Source organism: Marmota marmota, unplaced genomic scaffold (assembly GCF_001458135.2).
Source record: "Marmota marmota marmota unplaced genomic scaffold, marMar, whole genome shotgun sequence".
NCBI classification, from domain to species: Eukaryota; Metazoa; Chordata; class Mammalia; order Rodentia; family Sciuridae; genus Marmota; species Marmota marmota.
Genome location: NW_026000229.1, coordinates 45,792,669 through 45,813,160, shown reverse-complemented (window position 1 = coordinate 45,813,160; position 20,492 = coordinate 45,792,669). Strand labels below are relative to the sequence as shown.

The 20,492-nt window shown below is 34.3% G+C and overlaps 1 protein-coding gene and 2 pseudogenes across 1 annotated transcript; all 3 read left to right on the top strand.

The window, feature by feature from the left end:
• The first annotated feature begins 3,968 nt into the window (after positions 1-3,968).
• On the top strand, positions 3,969-4,910 carry LOC107137709 (olfactory receptor 4K13-like). Its single transcript, XM_015480163.1, has one exon. It carries the CDS (start codon positions 3,969-3,971, stop codon positions 4,908-4,910), a length of 942 nt encoding a protein of 313 aa, XP_015335649.1.
• A 3,781-nt stretch (positions 4,911-8,691) lies between these two features.
• On the top strand, positions 8,692-14,520 carry LOC107137708 (annotated as a pseudogene).
• Positions 14,521-17,443: 2,923 nt separating this feature from the next.
• LOC107137707 lies at positions 17,444-18,407 on the top strand (annotated as a pseudogene).
• Positions 18,408-20,492: the final 2,085 nt, after the last annotated feature.

Here is a 20,492-nt window from a genome sequence, read left to right as displayed (position 1 = left end):
CACATACACATCTGATAAAATATATAAAAATCCCAAACAACTCAATGTTAAAAAAAATTCAAAAATTGGCAGTAGATCTGAGTAGAAATTTCTCAAAAGAAGGATTAAAATAATAGCTAATGTATACGAAAAATCTCCTTTATCATTAGTCATCAGGATTCACTCAAATGAGATGTCTCCTCACACCTGTTACAAAGGCTGCTATCAAAAAGATGAGAGTAACATGGAGAAAAGGGAACTCTTATACACTGTTAATGGAAAATACTGAGGGCATGTAAATTAGTAAACCTAAATGGGAAAAAAGTATGGGGGTTTTCTCAAATTCAAAATAGAGCTACACATAGTCCAGTTACCTATCTACTGACTATGTATCCAAAGAACAATATCTGAAGATTTTTCTGCCCTCCCTTGCTTATTTTGCACTATTCACAATAGCCAAGATACAGAATCAACATAAGTGTCTATCAACACATGAATAAAGAAATGTGGGTATATATGCACAGTGAAATAATATTTAGAATTCAAATGGGTGAAATCTTGTCATTTGTTACAACATGGATTAACCTGGAAGTTATCATGTTAAATGTGGTAAGTCAGGCACAGCAAGACAAATATCATGTGATCTTACTTATATGCAGAACTAAAAAGCCAACCAAATAGAAATACAGAGTAGAAAGGTGGTTACCAGAGTCTGAGATGAAGATAGTTTAATTAAAGAGCACAAAATTTTGTTATAAAAGAGGAATAAATTTTAAAAATTTATTATATATTAAGAAGACCATAGTTTAAAATTTATATTATCATCTTAAAAATTTACTACTGACTGTATTTTAAGTGTTCTCACCACAAAAATAATCACATTTTCTGTAATGGCAAAAGGATATTTTAAAAATCCCCAGTGTATTTTTACCACTAGTCTCTGAGGGATCTAATAACTATCAAATTTGTTTTCTCCTATATGTCCCTTACCAATGGATACTTTTAAATACTGTACTCTTTCCAATCCAGAGCAGACAAGTTCACTGGATGATGAAGACTAAGCATTTCAGGATTTCATAAAGTTGTTACTTCCAAAGTCCAAGTGCAACCTGGTAGGTTTCGTGACCCTTACACATTACCCAACCTTTAAACTACATATGCCACACTATTTGAAGTTACAAATTAAATGTGTACCTAAATAATAAATACAAATGCCAAATTTCTAAAAGAATGAGGGGATTGAAAAGAGCTAACTAAATGGAAATAAATTTGACTTTGTTTCAAATTGAAAAAATATTAAAAATACATTTTATATTGGGTGCCAAGAAATTAATTCAATACTCCTAGCTGAATAAGTCATCTTTAGGAAAACGATGTTGTGTTTAAATTGTTTGCCCACACTGATCAGATTGAATGGTTTTATATTATCACATGATATAAGAATCTTTACCTACTCTCTTTAAGTCATGCAGTAATTTTTAAAAGTGGATATATAACAAGACTGCAAGCATAAAATGCCTGATCCATAGCTTAGATAGTCATAACATGTTACCACACATGATACTATTGTTATATTCATTAAATTTAAGAAGAATGACATAAGAGAAAATCTAACATCTCTGAGAAACAGTCTAAAAATGGGTAAATATTTAAACACTAATTCAACTGGAAAATAATCAATAGTTTGGAGGTTCATGTGCTCCTGCAAGTATATTGTTTAATACTTCCTAGAAATATAGACTGTCCAGAGGAAATAACTGCACATTNCAGGAGCCCCGGAACCCACATCGGCTCCGTCCGGTCCCGGCCCCCGGCGGCGCTCCGCCCTCTCCGCAGCGTGAGCTCGCTCCGCAGCAGTGTAGGTGGGTCCCTTAGCTGCGATCGTAGCGACGCCGGCGGCTGTTTGCGTTTTGGCTCGCGGGCGCTGGGACTGCGGCGCAGAGCGCTGTTTGCCGCCGCTACTGCCGCGGCCCCGGCAGCTTCTCTCAAAAACATCTGCAAAGTGCTCTGCTTTACTTTAAGTCCTTTTGAACGTAGCAACCCATCTAGGGCCAACAAAATTGGGCTTGAAGAAGTAACGCCCATAATGTTTTTAGAGCTATAAAGAAAGTGAAAGTACAAAAGTCCCACTCTCTCCTTATTTAGAGGGGAGCGTCCTTTTTTCTTCTCTCTCTGTATTTACAGAGAGAGCTGCCCCGCTTTGGTCGCGGATCCCACTTACTTGGGACTAAACCCGCTTTGGTCGCGGATCCCATTTACCTGGGACTAATCCCGCTTTGGTCGCGGATCCCACTTACCTGGGACTACGGTGCACCCCCCCTGACTGCTGAAAGTTCTGATTCCCGGGTTTCGGCACATGATAGTCTTACTGCAAGAGTACAAGCACATTCAAAAAGTCCTGGTGGCCAGTGAGAATAATCAGACATTTCCACTTTCAAATTCTGCTCATTTAATTTTTACATAACTCTGGAAGATGGAGTGAAATATAATGGTTGGTATTTGGAACACTTCTGATAAGATATTTGCCTTAATGCTAGCTATGCAAGGGAAGGTATGTAATTGCATGCTTTGTGTGGTTAGCTAGAGACAGTATATTTTCACATTTAAATCATGTGATTAACAGGTTAAAATTTACAAAAAAAAATTCCCACTTATCTAATTTTTTTTCTTAATAATCATTATTGGCTCTGGTTATAAGATTTTGATAAACACAAGAAACATTCTAGAAATAATTCACAGGCCTCTAATAAGAATTGCACTGCAGCCCTACATCAAGGGAAAGGGGAGGCTCTGCACTTTATGGCTTAAAGTAGATCAAGTCCTGACCTCATTAAATGTAAGTCCTTTTTTTTTTTCATTTTTTAAATTCACTTGGCTGAGTCCGACTCAGTCAGTGTCACAATGTCTTTGATTTAATTCATCCTGAAAAATCTTAAATTTAAATAAGCCTTTGTGAAAATAATTCAGAAGAAATCAAGATCCAAAGGGGACAACAACTTTCATGAGACTGTACATAGAGTGCATCTACATTTTTTGTGGTATTGTCTTTCCTTTATTTTCTTTTTTTTTAAAGAGAGAGAGAGACAGAATTATTTTAATATTTATTTTTTAGTTTTCGGCGGACACAACATCTTTGTTTGTATGTGATGCTGAGGATGGAACCCGGCGCCGCACGCATGCCAGTCGAGTGCACTACTGTTTGAGCCACATCCCCACCCCTCTTTTTCTTTTAATAAACAAAAATTAATGGTTCATCTCTCTTATTATTTTTCTCAAATTCTTTGAGAAAAGTTGAGTAACATAATAATGGTGAACTTTGGTACATCTTAGTCTTAAGGAGGTGATTTTGGAAGTTCTGTGTATGGTTGATGTATGAAGACATATGCACTAAATAGAAATATCACATTCAGATTTTGAATCCAGTTTTGTAAAACACTTGCAAGCAATTATTTTGTTGAGTAAATAAACTGAATAGCATTAATGTCTATAGAGGCAATAGGAATCATTCCAGTCTAAAACCTCTGTTTTTCCTGACATATTGACTTTAATTTCAATTAACAATGTAACTGTATTAACATTAAATATTACATTAATGATATGAGTATTCTCTTTTATAGTTCCCTTCAGTAATATACAATGCACATTTTGTTTGAACACTGCTTTTTAATGTGACAATGACGATCTTTTTAGTGCATATTGAAGATGGGATATGAATGTTTCAGTCAATGAATTTCTGCAAAGCTCAAAGATAAAAATGTACTTCATTATTGATTTTCAAAGTCCTTCTTTATGTTCATAATAAACTCAGATTTCAACCATGGTCTGATCTGGATCCAAACATGAAGATAGACTTAAGGGTTTATGCTCTGAATAAATAATAAAGTGAAATGCAGAAAAAAGGAATAGGAACACTGTCTTATTTTTCTCTGTGATTTTCTGTGTTTTCTTCTCTTTTAGACAACTTCTGACAGACTCAGAAAAGTAGATATATGGATATCCTAAGTAAAAACACAAGTATTTCTGAGTTTATCCTGCTTGGAATTTCTCATTCCCAAGAAATTCAAATATTCTTTTTTGTTATCTTCTTTCTGGTCTATGTAGCTGCAGTAGTGGGGAATCTCCTCATTGTAATCTCTGTGATATTTGATAAACATCTTCACTCACCAATGTACTTCTTTCTGGCAAATCTATCATTTTTTGACCTATGTTTTTCCTCTGTTGCAACTCCCAAAGTGATTGCAGACTTCCTTAGAAAACGCAAAACCATCTCATTGTGGGGCTGCATGGTCCAGATATTCTTTATGCACTTCTTTTGGGGTGGTGAGATGTCTCTCTTGATAGCGATGGCCATTGACAGGTATGTGGCCATATGCAACCCTTTGCACTACCAGACCATCATGAACCTCAGGATGCTCATTGGGTTTCTGGTGCTGTCATGGGCGGTTGGATTCATTCATACCACAAGTCAAATGGTTTTCATGGTGGGTTTACCTTTCTGTGGTCCCAATGTTGTGGACAGCATCTTCTGTGACCTCCCTCTGGTCATCAAGCTGGCCTTCACTGACACCTATATCCCAGAGCTCCTGGTGATTGCGGACAGTGGGCTCCTGTCCCTGGTGTGCTTCATCCTCTTGGTCATATCCTACGTCATCATGTTCGTCACCCTCTGGCAGCACTCCTCCAGGGCCTCCTCCAAGGCTGTGTCCACACTCTCTGCTCACATCACTGTAGTGACCCTCTTCTTTGGACCTGGTATCTTCGTCTATGCTTTTCCGTTCAATAGTTATTCTGTAGATAAGTTTCTGTCTGTGTTTTACTCTATAATCACCCCCTTCCTTAATCCAATTACTTATACTTTGAGGAATCAGGAGATGAAGGCAGCCATTAAGAGACTGAGCAGTCAACAGATTGGTTCCTGTGTTTTCTCTTAGATATTGTTCGTGTTCTTGCTTATTTGTCCGCCTTCTACTATTTTAGGGACTTGAGTGTTAAGTATGTAATGAAGTGGCTGAAATAAAAACACTAAATGATATCTGTTTTATTCCTGCCATATTCTATATATTAAGAACTTTAAATGTTTTAATTTAAAATGTTCATAACAGGGCTGGGGATTTGGCTCAAGCAATAGTGCGCTCGCCTGGCATGCCCACAGCGCTGGGTTCGATCCTCAGCACCACATACAAATAAAGATGTTGTGTCCACCGAAAACTAAAAAATAAATATTAAAAAATTCTCTCTCTCTCTCTCTAAAAAATGTTCATAATAGAGATACAGTTTCTGGAATATCAAACATTATTTTATAACACGAGTCTTAAGATATCAAAAATGTGTAAACATAGTGTATCCTTATAAAATCTTTGTAATATTTTGGTGAATAAAATTGCAAACTATTTACTTTCAGTAAGAATATCAAAGATGGTGATAAATTTTTACTTCTACAGTTGTGTTCTTAATGTTCTTAAAAATATTTTCCATTATATATCAATATTATGAAGGTTTCTCAGTGGTATTAAATTAGAATTTATGAAAACTTTCTTCAGTTCTATGGCCTCAACAGTCTAATTATACTAGTGGTATAAAAAATTAGGAAAATATTTTCAAACGTTTCTTTGTGTTCTGAATTCGTTTCCTAAAATTTAAAATCAGTGGCAGTAATAATAATTAAAACTTTTTCTGTGTCAATATATTTTTTATACTAAATAACAAGCATTGTTCAATGTTTCTTTATATTAAATTAAATGTTTGTAAAGCAACCTTTTTTTATACTAAGAACCAGACTCTTTTTCAAGCAATATAATACATTGTTAATGATATATGTCTAGTTCCTGTCCCAGAGAGGATTACAAGGTTGAAGTGGTGTGAGAGATCTATATTACTCATTGTGATCTCAGAAAACCACTGTGAGAATGAAATATTTAAAACAAGGATATAAACATTAAGGAAACTGCATAACAGCACATTAGAGAGAGGAAGAGAGTTTCAGACAGAAGTGTCAGTCTATAAAGGTATTGTGGAGTCAAAAAGAACTTGTGTCTACTGAAGATAGACCTTTATGAAGAAGTCCTATGAATTAAAGGTGACAAGTTTAATACTGAGATTGAATACAGGTGAAGACTTCAGAATATGTAAGTGGTAATTCCTCTTGTTTAATAAAAATTATAAACAAAGGAATTTAAATGGGAGGGATTAGAGATAGTAACCTTTTATTTTAACACAGCTCTGTCTTCTTAAGTGGATAAGTGAAAAAGGGAGGTGAGCAGGCTCTTCTTCTTATCCTGAATCTGTTAAATGATAGTAAATTTATTGAAATGTACAATGAAGCGTCTAAAGGTAAATAAAAATCTAAAGTTTTGCAAAAAAAACATCTAACAGACCATTTCCAGGGTGATGCCCAATACCTGGAAATCAAGCTTACATATCTTCCCTTTTTACCCCTTTATTGTTGCCTACTTCAATTTGGCCCTAGACCATGTCTTTTAAATTGTTTATCTTTATTTAATAACTAATACTTGATCATAGATATAAGAATAGTTATTGTGTCTAATGATACTGATTGAAAAGTATATAAAGGAAACTTTTAACTTTGAGATATATTTGATAGTTGATAAATGTGATAATTTTAGGTACATTTATGAGGGGAAAAATTTCCATTTTACCAATTAAAAGTTTGGACCTTAGTATCTGCAAATCAATTCTCATATAATAGGAATTAAAAGTCAAGAAGAAGAATAGCAAAGCCAAAAGAATGCAGTGGTTTAAAATTGTGTTCAGGGTAGATCTTTTCAATATATAGGCAACAACAACAATAACAAAATTGTCACATGGTATATATGGTATTAATTATTTAAATGCAGTGTTTTAATAATTTTTTCATTATCATACACCTCTTTTTAAAAATCTCCCCTTAGGTAATTTCTAGCCAACTCTGCATTCTGATAGCCAGTGGCTAATTATATTCCCCAAAGTCAAAGCAGGTAAAGGGGAAAGAAATTCTTGTTTACTGGCTTAAGGGATATCTTGTTATTTATTTGTATTTTTTCATTCTCCTCTTTGCCTTAATTTGTAATTTGTCCGTAAGTTTGTCTTATGTGTTAAATTTAAATCACTAATGTGTTTTAATTGATTGTGTTTTCTAATTCACTATTTCTTTGCAACAAAATAAATTTCAAAATAAATTCTTTGCAAAAAAATAAAATATTTTTTCTGTAAACTTTTTCTTTAATGGAACTAAGGTTTTAATAAATGACCGTTCATTATGATTTAGACCACAGTTTAAAACATATGACTTTTCTGTGTATGTATATCAAATTTTCTCCCAAACTAAGAAACTGAGTCATCAAAGGAAGAAGTCCTTTCCTGTAACTTGATTAAGCCATAGTCTTCCTGCTAGAAAGAAGTTGATGTGTTCAGCAGCTCAGGGAAGTGGAATTCTACAATTTCCTTGTGAATGAACAAAGATGAATGAATGAATAACAGAAGATGGATCAGAGGTTCAATTTATCTAAAGATACGTTAATGTTCCACTAAGAATAGTTTTCCCTGATGATCCAATGTGGACTGGGGAAAGACATGACTGTTTCTTTTAGATTGAATTTTGTCCTACAATCATCTGCTTCCTTCTTCAGTACTGTTAGGGTACCTGACACAAATATCCATCAGAGACACATCTCTGAGTTCAAGTAAACGTTCATTGCCTGAGAATATCTTCCAGGCTTCCCTTCTGCAATGTGAAGCAGCCTGCTGAACTAGATAGTCAAGTACAATGGAGTAGTTAAAAAATAACCTGTTTGATTTTGTGATTGTTACTTGATTTCTTGGCTCTGGTTTCGGTAGTTAGGGACTCTTTCAGGTTGGCTCTAATGGGATGGTCCTGCCTGGGTGGACAGGTGCTGATTATCAAAATGGAGTTACTTTGGCCTATGGACTTAACAAGTACTAGGGTGACTTTTATTTTAAAAACTTAAAGACTGGTTTTAAGTATAACTCTTAGATCTTGAATAGAGTTCTTTTTACCCAGAAATGATGAAACAATGGATTTTTTTTCATATGATCAAAATCTAACTAAAAAGAAATGAAAACAGAAAAAAATGAAGGAAGTAAAGGTATAGATATTATATATGTAAATAATCTTATGGATCCTGTTTTCTACCTTATGTCTTATTACCATACTATCACATCTCTAATTCCTGGAATACCTAAAATTTTACTTATTTAGCCACACAATATTTCAAAAAATTTAGTTAGAGAGAATTCTCTGGAAAAAGACTGTGGCCTGATATAAAACAAATAGTTTTACAGAATACAGAACTCTCTGGTTTATCTAAAATATTAAGCTCTACATGCCACTTATTTATGTCTTATTAGGTATTGCAAACAAAACATACTGTTATACTTTTTATAAAAATGGAAATAATTTATGTATCAAAATTGAAAATAGTTTCTTAAATTAAACATTAAAATAGTTCATTTTCTTAAAATAAAAAATATGAAACATATAAATTACAAAAAAAAATCCCAGGGAAAGGAATTTTTATTAACAGCATTCAGAGAGTTATAGTCTCTACAGTTCTGATTGGGAGGCAAGATAGTTGGTCCCTCATGTACTGCTCTAGAAAATACTTAACTATCTTTTGAAAATGGAAGTGACACTGAAACAAAACCTTTGTTCAAGTTTAGATATGAGTTATAAGCCAAAAGCTTACACATGAGACAATGCAAGAAGGTTCAGAGGAGAAATGGTAGGGTTGTGAGACTCTTAACCCAATTAATGAATAAACCCCCTGATAGGGATTAACTGGTAACTGAAGTGGTTGGATGTGGCTGGAGGATGAAGAAATTGGGGGCATGGCTTTGGAGTATATATTTGTATCTGGTAAGTAGAGACCTGTCTCTCTGCTTTCTGATCACGAAGTGAGCTGTTTCCCTCTGCCACACTCTTCCACCATGATGTTCTATCTCACCTTGAACCCTATGGAATGGAGTGTGCTGTCAATGGATTGTGACCTTTAAAACTGTAACCCTCCAAATAAGCATTTCCTCCTGTACAATAGTTCTTGTCAAATCTCTTAGTCACAGGAGAACAAAAAAGCTGACTAAATAAACCTTCAAGATTTATAGAGAAAAATGAAAAAAATATCCAATAACTTTATAGTAGGGAAAACTCAGCTATGCTGTGGGTGTTGTACTCTCTTTAATTCATGTCAAAATGTAATCCCCAAAGTTGGATGTTTATGGTGTTTTGCAATGGTACTTTAGGGAGATAATTAAATGAGCTCATTAGGGTGGGGCCCCTATGACTGTAGGGGTGACTTTATGATAATAGAGAGACAGTGCAGTGACCAGCATCACCTTGGGACTCTATAGAGTGCACAGCAGGAAGAAGGACCTCACTAGGTGCTGCCACCCAATTTTGAATACCTCAGCCTTCAGAAACAAAAGCTGAATTGGTCCTTGTTTCTTCATAGATTTTTCAGGTCTATGATATTCAGTTCTAACAGCAGAAACTGCCACTCAAAAAATCATAGATAATTTTTTAAAAATAGAATAACTCAATGAGCATTTTTGTAAGAAATCTCTTAGAAGAAATCAAGAATAAACTCTTTCTAGGAGGAATGAGTTGGGAAAAAAAAGTGTTCACTCCTCCTTGAAGTTATTCCCACCAAGGGATAGATTTGTTTTCACCAACCCTTGCATGTGGATTGTTTTGAATTTAGCCAGTGCAATTCAACAAAAATGTTTTGTACCACAAATCTTTTCTTTCTTTGTCTGAATTTATCTTTCCAAAGTGGCATTGCCATTTAAAAATTATAATTTTGTGCTGCTGTCATATTTTAATATACATAGAGCTATAAAAATTGAAATGGAAATAGGTATCAGTATTGGGATGCTACTAAAACAAAAATGAAAACATATGGCATTGGATTTGTGGCCAAGCAACAAAGGCTGGAAGGCTAATGTTATGGTTTATATATTAGATGTCTCCCAAAATTTCATGTATGTGATAATTCAAGAAAGCTTAGAGGTGAAACGATTGGGTTATGGAACCCGTTACCTAATTAATGCATTCATCTACTATTAATGATTTACTGAAAGCAGGTTTGAATGGAGGAGTTGGGTCATTGGTCCTTTGCCTTTCAGATATTAATTTTGTCACTGAAGAATAGGTCTCTCTCTCTCTCTCTCCCTCTCTCTCCCTCCCTCCCTCCCTTTCTCTCTCTCTCTCTCTTTCTCTCTCTCTTTCTGTCCTTCTTGATGACCATGTCCTGAGCCATTTTCTTCTGCCACACTCTTTTTCCTCATCTCAGGTCCCAAAGAATGGAATCATCCATCTATGGACTAAGACCTCTAAAATTGGGATCCCCAAAAAACTTTTCTTCCTCTAAAATTTTTCTTGTCAGGTCTTTTGGTCACAGTAGCAAAAAAGCTAACTAAAAACAGCTAGTGAGTAAAGAACTAGTGATTCTTCAACAGCAGTAAGGACAGTAATATTGGAAGATGGAAATCTTTGGACCTGTTATATCATAATAAAGTGTTAGGCAACACTCTCTCCAAAATTAATATGTCATATGAAAATGCATATGCACTTTTTTTTGGAGATTTTAACTCGTTTAAACACGTCACATACTTTGAATTACCTTTTTTTTTAAAGAGAGAAAGAGAATTTTTTAATATTTTTTTGTAGTTTTTGGTAGATACAACATCTTTATTTTATTTTTATTTTTTTCTGTTTTTTTCCCTTTTATTTTTATTTATTTTTAATTTTTTTTATTGGTTGTTCAAAACATTACAAATCTCATGACATATCATCTTTCATACATTTGATTCAAGTGGGTTATGAACTCCCATTTTTGCCCCATAAGATAACAAATAACCCTATCAACAAATGGGCCAAGGACCTGAACAGACACTTCTCAGAGGAGGACATACAATCAATCAATAAGTACATGAAAAAATGCTCACCATCTCTAGCAGTCAGAGAAATGCAAATCAAAACCAACCTAAGATACCATCTCACTCCAGTAAGATTGGCAGCCATTATGAAGTCAAACAACAATAAGAGCTGGCGAGGATGTGGGGAAAAGGGTACACTTGTACATTGCTGGTGGGACTGCAAATTGGTGCAGCCAATTTGGAAAGCAGTATGGAGATTCCTGGGAAAGCTGGGAATGGAACCACCATTTGACCCAGCTATTGCCCTTCTCGGTCTATTCCCTGAGGACCTTAAAAGAGCATACTAGGGATACTGCCACATCAATGATCATAGCAGCACAATTCACAATAGCTAGACTCTGGAATCAACCTAGATGCCCTTCAATAGATGAATGGATAAAAAAATATATGGCATTTATACACAATGGAGTATTACGCAGCACTAAAAAACGACAAAATCATGGATTTTGCAGGGAAATGGATGGCATTAGAGCAGATTATGCTAAGTGAAGCTAGCCAATCCTTAAAAAACAAATGCCAAATGTCTTCTTTGATATAAAGAGAGCAACTAAGAACAGAACAGGGAAGAAGAGCATGAGGAAAAGATTAACATTAAACAGAGACAAGTGGGGGGAGAGAAAGGGAGAGAGAAGGGAAACTGTATGGAAATGGAAGGAGACCCTCATTTTTACACAAAATTACATATAAGAGTTTGTGAGGGGAAAGGGGAAAAAAAACAAAGGAGAGAATTAAACAACAGCAGATGGGGTAGAGAGGGAAGGGGAGGGGGGATAGTAGGCGATAGGAAAGGTAGCAGAATACAACAGTCATTAATATGGTATTATGTAAAAATGTGGATGTATAACCGATGTGATTCTGCAACTTGTATTTGGGGCAAAAATGGGAGTTCATAATCCACTTGAATCAAATGTATGAAAGATGATGCATATGCACTTAAAGCCATTTTAAGCAAGTTTATGGTATGAGGTGAAGGAAATATTATGTATGCATCATAATCTTCATTGTGTTCATATGTTTATTCATGTTAAAAGTAATTTTTGCTGTTTATTTAATGTTTATTTTTATAACTGTACATAAATTATAATGATAAAAGTTAGAAATCTTCCAGGTACACACCTATACAAACACTAACATTGACCCTCAAATTACATTTCTAGAAATATATTCTTCACATACATATAGAATTTAGGTTTAATTATTGTAAAATAGAGTGGGATAGATAAAAAGTACATAGCCTATATATTCCTAATAAAGACACAATTTTTTATCTTATACAACTGTAAATTGAATAGTAATCTGGCATATAAGGATTTGTTAAACTGAATGTTAAGGGAAACATTCAAGAAATATTGTAAGTAAAAAAATGAGGTAAAATATATTATGTAAATTGTTTTTCAAGTATATGTTTAAAAAGGGGAAAAATGCTTTTTTGCACTTATTGAAATAATCATGTGATTTTTATCCTTTGTTCTTTTAAAATATGTATCTAATAGAAGAAAACTTACATGGATTGGGCAAAATTATTTTGAATTTGACTTTAAAAGGACATGAAACGAAAGTAAAAATTAGACAATTGGAATTACATCTACCTATTTGCCAAATGAATTAGACCAGACATTGAACCCTTGAGGCTGCATATCATCTTTAATAACAGCTCCATTTGTGGATGTTCCTTCTGGTAATTCTCCAGCCTCCTTAGCGGGCAAAAGCAGATGAGGTAGAAGCCTGTACCAACCAGTGAGAGCAATCCTCTGAAAACAAGCAAGGTGCCCAGGCTGCAGGGCAGCACAGGGCCAGGGGTTGTCCTGACCTTAGAGTACCCGGCACTCTCTAAAACCTTGCTCCTGCCGTAACTGCCTATTTTTAATTTTAGATTTATTTTTTGTTTCCATATCCACTTTTTTCCATCACAATTTGTTGAAAATCTCTTTTCTGAATTTTTAGTGTCTTATAATCTTTTGGCTGTTTTTTTTTATCAGTATGTTAATGTGTTTGATTCATCATCTTAAGAGGATCATTATGATTACTGTTCTTCTACTTGGTCCACTCTGTCATCATTTTCTTTGCATATATACCCAGTAGTGAAATTGAGGGATGTGATAGTTTCAACTAATTTTTTTTAATGAAACTCCATATGATTTTCCATAATGACTGGACTAATTCACATTTTGAAAATGTGTGCAACAGTTCCTTTTTCTCTATATCCTCACCAGCATTTTTCTTTTTCTTTTTCTTTTTAAGTAGCCATTATTATTGCAGGGAGTTGATATCTCATTGTGGTTTTAATTTGTATTTGCCTGATGGCTAGTGATGTTGAACAGTTTTTCTAAGTATGTTGGCCATTTGTATAACTTCTTGTGAGATATGTCTATTGTCTGTCTTTTAATCTGTTAGTCTTTTTAATTTTATTGAGTGTTTGGAGTTCCTTATATATTCTAGATATTAAACCATTATCAGGTTTATAGTTTATAGTAGGTTATCTCTTCACTCTGTCAATTGTTTCCCTTGATGTACAGAAGCTCTTTAGTCTAAGGAAATCACATCTATCTACTTTTACTTTTGTTCTCTGTGTTTTGGAATTATGTTGAAAAACCCAAAGGAATGAAAAAGCTTGGCCACATTAATGGTATGAGTCATCTCTTCTTTCTCTCCACAGCTCATCCAAGAGCAGGCAACATGGCAAAGTCCTAGGAACTATTAAATCAGTCTTCAAGGATGCAGAGATTATTCCCTTTGCATTCTTATTAGCTATCTATGTTGGAACTGTACTAGGTAACCTTCTCATGATGGTTACAGTGTTTTTTACCCCAAACTTGAACACCCCCATGTACTTCTTCCTAGGAAATCTCTCTTTTATGGATATGACCTTTGCCACCCCTAACATGATCATGAACTTGGTTTAAAAAAAAAGATTATTTTCTTTTGCTGTTGTTTCACTCAAATATTTCTTCTTCATGTGATGGGTGATGTTGAATGGTACTATTTGTTTACATGGCCTATGATAGATATGTGGTCATTTGTAAGCCCCTACACTATATGACCATCATGAACAAGAAACTGTGTACTTTGCTTGTAGTGATGTCATGGTGCTCAGGTCTCATTCATGTAGGTCTGTTAGTCTTTGCAATAAACTTGCCTTTCTGTGGTCCCAATGTGGTGCACAGCATTTTCTGTGATCTCCCTCTAGTGAGCAAACTAGCATGCACAGACAGATATTTTGTACAGATAGTCATTGTTGCCAACGGTGGCATGTGCTCCATGGGTTGTTTCCTTATTTTGCTTATTTCCTACTGTGGCCCTCATAACCATCAGGAGATGCTCTTCTACTGGGCAGTCCAAAGCCTGTTCCACTATGACATCTCATATCACTGCAGTCATTCTCTTCTTTGGTCCATGCATCTTTATCTATGTCTGGCCCTTTAGCAACCACTCCATGGATAAATTCCTTGCTGTATTTTATACCATTATCACCCTTATCTTGAATCCACTTATCTACACTCTAGGAAACTAAGAAATGAAGAAAGCCATGAGGAAATTATGGGGAGTTTTGTGAATTCCAGAGAAGATACTCAGATTAAAAATATTAATTGAAGAGAAATAGTATTTTTCAAATCTTTAAAAGTTTCTTTATAAGAGAGTCACTAGAGTCATATAGAAGTAAGCAAATGAAGAAAATTTATGAAAGTCAGATATGCTAACATACTTTGATTGATCTATATAGCATTAATAGATAAATGGTCATAGATTTTTAAAATGATGTTGACTGGATTATAATTGTCAAAGACCTACTTGTTCTTCCAAGAAGATTGGTAGATACATACTTCTTCCCAGTATTCTGATGGCTAGATAACTACCAGAAGATAACTACAAGGAGAAAGAGGCACACTCAAAATACCATGATTTAAAAATGTCCAAATCTCATTCTCAATAATTTAGAGAAGCAGACAAAAATTCATCAGGGATAAATTAGATGTAATTCATATTTTCAGGACACCTTTTTAAAGTGTTTAAAAAATTTTAAATTAGACAATTTCTGGGCCATTAAAAAGTCTCAATAACTTTTCAACTATTTGTCACTCATATTTGTGCACAAATGTTCAAAGGTTATTTACAGTAGCAAATAAATTGGAAACAATACAAAGGTCCCTCAGGATATGAATGGGTAACAAAGTAGTGGTGTTTAAGTATAACAGAATATTACCCAGCAATGAAGAGGAATGCTCTGTTGATATAAACAACATGTTGAATATCAAAAACCATTATGATGAGTAAAGTAAGTCATATTTTTAAATGAGTACATGCTACTTCACTTTATTCACATGAAGCTCTGGCATATGCAAAGTTAGCATATGAGTGGAGGTTGGTGGTTGTCTGTGGAGAGAGAATGTGTACAAGAACTGCAAAGAGATTCCGAGGGATAAAGGAGCTTTGGGGGCAGAGGCACATGTGACTATCTAGATTGTAATGACCATTTCATGGCTGTATACATGTATCCACACTTATAAAATTGTACATTTTTAATATGAGCAATTAATTATATGTAAATCTACTACAATAAAGCTATTTTCAAGCCTAGCAGGTCAAAATAAATGTAGTTTAAAACTGCATCAATGTACTTAAAAAAATACCCTAAAGATGTTTTAACAATTTGGCATAAAATACACACCAGTCAGTGTCTCATGTAATCATAGAATAAACTGACTCAGATCTAGTCTTTTGACCAAGATTCCCTATTGATTCAGACAATCTTGACATGTGTTAGGGCACTGTATCATTTTGTTTGTGGTCATGTATCACATATGACCTTTCTGGCAATTGGAAATAAAATTTTTGTTTAAATATGATTATGTATATAGAGTTACAGATCAAGATCACAGAAGATACTGCCTAAGTACTTATTGATCCAATGAATAACATTTTAAAACTTCACTAATTTTTAACATGAATAACATTTAAAAACTTCACTAATTTTTACCATTGGGCTGATTTGCATGAATTTTTATTTATCCGATTTCAAGAGTATATGCAACATTTGGTTTCACTCTTAGAAAGAAGATTCCAAAAGAGTTTTAACTGTTTCCATGTTTGTGCACTGAGCATAAATTAGAAAAATTGGGGGAAGACTTCAGGTGGTGAATACAGGTCATGCTCAGGGAGAGCACATCCACAGACACTGTCACAAGCACACTTCAGAAGAAGACAGACAGAATCTGCTCTAAGAGAAAACTGTGTGTTTAGTAAATCATTCCTTTTATTTGATTTTCTTTAAGAAAATTCTTAAATTATTTTCATGCCTTTATTTTAAGGATGCCCCCTATGCCTGGAGATAAGAATACTTCATTAGCTTCTGACAATTTGAGAATCCATAGATTTTCTCCTCCTGTTCTGTTCCTAGTAAAATTTCTATGGTCTTAACAAAAATGCACACCACTTTAATTTGCAGTGCCTCAGAGATGCTCTTAGCAACATCTTTATAATTAAAGGTGAATAACAGATGTTCACTACTTAAGGTTTAACTTCACATTCACTCAGCACTAACCATTTGAAGATACATTTTACTTACACATTGATGTAATTTATTCTAATCTTACAAATAATATGTATCTGTGTGTGGAAAGAGATGGATTTTATCTTTCATATTCAAAAGACAAATATTTCAAAGTCAATGAATTTTACATCATCTACTGAAAAATTTTAAGGCAAATGTTTTCTATTCATAACTTTGTTATATGAAACGTTCAGAGTTCATTGTATTTTAATCTAAGTTTGAACAGGTATACAGTTTGGTTAATCCACTTGTATATGACTGTGCATTGATTATTATTTACTAATCTGTTTACTCTCTTAAATAAATCTCTTATATATTGAAATTGATGGTAAATTATGTTCCTGGTTTTGCATGCATCATAGCAAATGTATTAGAAGGTTGGCTCAATTTTTATTTTACAGGGATAAATTAAAACTTTAATCTTATGATATCTTAACAAGATGTCCCAAAAAGACTTGAAGGAATCACTACATATAGGACCAAGAAATGATAGGATCCTGTCACTGCAGTATCAGTCACCATCATATGAAATACGTTATTTAATTTTTGTTATAAAATGGAATGATCAGGAGTTTCACACTCAGATTTTTTTTTCATTTACTAGTGCATATAACCTATATTCCAGGTGAAACCATAATCATTGTTTAACTTTTCACCTTGCTCCTCTGCTTTCCTCACTCCTTTCTTATCAGAGCACTTGCTCAGCAAACCATTTGCATAACAATTCTATCTAAGTCCAGTAAAGTCAATTAGCTTCTTTCTGGAACATAATGCCATTCATGATTAACCAAGATTTCTCTTTGTAATCTGCCTTTTAATGTTAGAATAGAATTTCTATTAGAATGTGTTAGAATAGAACAGAATTTCAATGTGAATATCAAATTCTCAAAATTAAGTCTCCTTTCTCTTCCCACTAACTGCTAATCTACCTACTCTAGGTTATTTCAGGGAACACACTGAATAAAATGGATGAATCGGTCCACACTGTCAGAATTTTTACTTGTGGGACTTGGCCACTCATGGAGTATGTAGGTCCTACTCTTCATGATATTTTTGTTACTTTACCTGATCACTGTATCTGGAAATATTGTAACTGTGACCTTAATCATCACTGACCCTCATCTCCATCCCCCCATGTACTTCTTTTTGGCTAAACTGTTCTTTGTTGATATGTAGCTGTCCTCAATCACCACTCCTAAGATAAATGGTCTTCTTGTCAGGTTGCATGTGCCAAATCTTATTCGCCCATTTCACTGCAGCCTTTGAGATGGTGCTCCTGGTGTCCATGGCCTATGACTACTATGTGGCCATCTGCAAACCACTCCACTACTCCACCATTATGAACCTGCAAAGGTGCACTGGAATAGTGGTTTTATCCTGGACTACTTACTGACTTTGTGCAAGCAAAAAGTACCCGAGTACCTGGCTGTGATTGTGCAGCCTTTCTGTGGCCCCAGGGAAATAGGTAGCTTCTTCTGTGATATGCCACTGGTGATCAAGTTGACCTGCATGGATTCTCCTGACTTGGGAATATCAATGAATGTTAAATGTGACTGAGGCTGTAACTGTTTTTTCCTCTTGCTGATGTCCTGAACATATATTCTTCTCAGTGTTTGCCAGAGATCTAAAACTGGTGCATCTAAGGCCCTGTCCACCTGCAGTGCCCTTGTGTCACAGTGGCGGTGATCTTTTTTGTCCCTTGTGTGTTCATCTATGTGTGGCCCCTCAATATCACCAGGTTGAGTAAATTTCTTGCTGTGTTTTATTCTGTTTTTATACCTCTTCTCAATCCAGCCATTTATACACTGAGAAATAAAGAGATGAAAAAGCCTCTGAGAGATTCAGGAGCTATTACATGGGTTCTAAGGAAAAGACTTTTGCCAGAAAATCATTGAATGTACTTCAAATTAAAAATACACTGACCTTATAGTACAGTTTGAAAATGAGATAATTGAGTGAAGAACTACAAATTGTTCCATTCTGTAGACACAAGTATACATTTAAGGCAATTCACAGATTTTTCTTTTTTTTTTTTTACATTTGCACACCACACAGCTTAATATTGTGAATTATTTCCTTAATACCCAAACAAGAATGATTCTTCATTATGGGGATATTAGCTTGTCATTCTTCTTATTCCATTAATGATATGACAAGGACCTAAAATATGTTTGACATACTCATGTGTTCATCCTAATGAATAATTTTAATGAATGTGTCTTGAGTATTGTCTTAATTCCATTTAAAATACTTTATCTGGTATTTTAACATTTCCCTGCCATTCTTTGATTTTACTCTTTGTGAAAAGGAACTTCATTATTATTTTTTAGAAATATTCTAACAGGGAGAACAGAACAGAGAAAAATGAAGAAAGAAGGAAACAAAATTGAATAACAATTATAATATAACATTAGACTTTCCTATGGTTTTGGTTTCATTAACGCAAGTGAAATAAAATTAAATAATAAATTTAAAATGAATAAATAAAAATTATTCTGTTATCTTTTCAGTTTTTAAATCATAAAGACTAAATATATATTATTTCAATTATTATTTATCATTGGCCTAGAATCCTAAAATATAATATCCCTGAGGAGAGTGACCATGTCTTGGCATGTTAATTGTTTTTTTTCCCTTTAATCAACCTTATCATTTTTTAAAGAACATTACCACCCAACTAAAATGCCATCAAGATCCAATCACCTTCCCTAAAATCACTCCTTTAAACAGCTTGGCATTGGTGACCAAGCTTTCAACACAAGAGGCTTTGAGGAATGTTTCAAATACAAACTACAATATTTGTTACCTAGAATTTCCAATTATATATTCCTCCCCCAAGTGAAATCCAATGCCCATAGGCAAACTTGTCTGTGAATAATAGCAACTCTAATCATAAATGCTCAGAAGTAAAAACAGCACAAAATACTTACTACCTGGTGAATGAATAAATAAAATGTGATGTATCTATACAAGGAAATGTTATTTGCAATAAAAATAATCAAAAACTGATGTATACTAAAATATGTATGAATCATGAAAATATCACTCTCCGTGAAAGACCAAAAGACATAAATCCATTTGTATCCAATGTCCAGAATAAGCAAAATTTAGGGGCAGAAAATAGATTAATGATTATCCAGAGCTGTGGAAGTGTGGTAACATGTAATCTTTTGTGATTGTATCATTTAGTTTAGCCTAGTGACCTTAATATTCATCACACTGCAGCATGCATCGTTACAGGACACCAAATAAAATCTCATGTGTATTGTTATCACATTAGAAATGTGCTAAAAGGATATGTTTTTTTGTTTTTTAACGTGAAAATATTCTAAAATTAGATTGTCATGTTTTGTTCATAATTCTGTGAATGTAACAAGCATAGGAACTTACATACAAATATAGGTGAATTTTATGGTATGGCAATTTTATCACAAGAAGATTTTTTTTTAAAAATATCTAATTCGTAAGAGCACTCCCATGGGTCCTATCAGTACAAGAAAGCTATTTCTTGCAATTGCTGTCTCTTCCTCTCTTGTCAAGTCTAGTGGGTCCCAATGGTTTTACTGGAACTATAGTTATCATCATGGTGAAGAAGCCAGGCCAGAACAAAAGGTCCTCTGTCATCTGAAGCTTCTTTGAGTAGGGTGAAGTTCTAATTCTATTCAAGGAGGAAGTATGCTAGGTCAAAGCCTTCAGGATCATCCATTCAGGTGTACCAACAACATACTTCAGATGTCCAAGTTTTCTCTGCCAGGGCCCTAACCTGAGTAGAACACACATACCTGACCAAGTATAGATGTATTTCTGCCACTATATAATTGTATTAGATATTCAGTAATGCTAGTAAATATCCCTTTACCATGGGAAATAAGTACCTTTTTGGAACTACCAAATATTTCCTTGGGACTTTACACTGGCCTTTTATATACTCGTTTGTGGCCTTTTATGCACTATTCCTCTACAATGAGCCAATACAGCTTAGCAAAGAGCAAAGAGCTCCACTGTGGGAATAGCG

Coding starts and splice junctions, on each gene's coding strand:
- LOC107137709 (XM_015480163.1), top strand. CDS start 3,969: ATGGATATCCTAAGTAAAAACACAAGTATTTCTGAGTTTATCCTGCTT.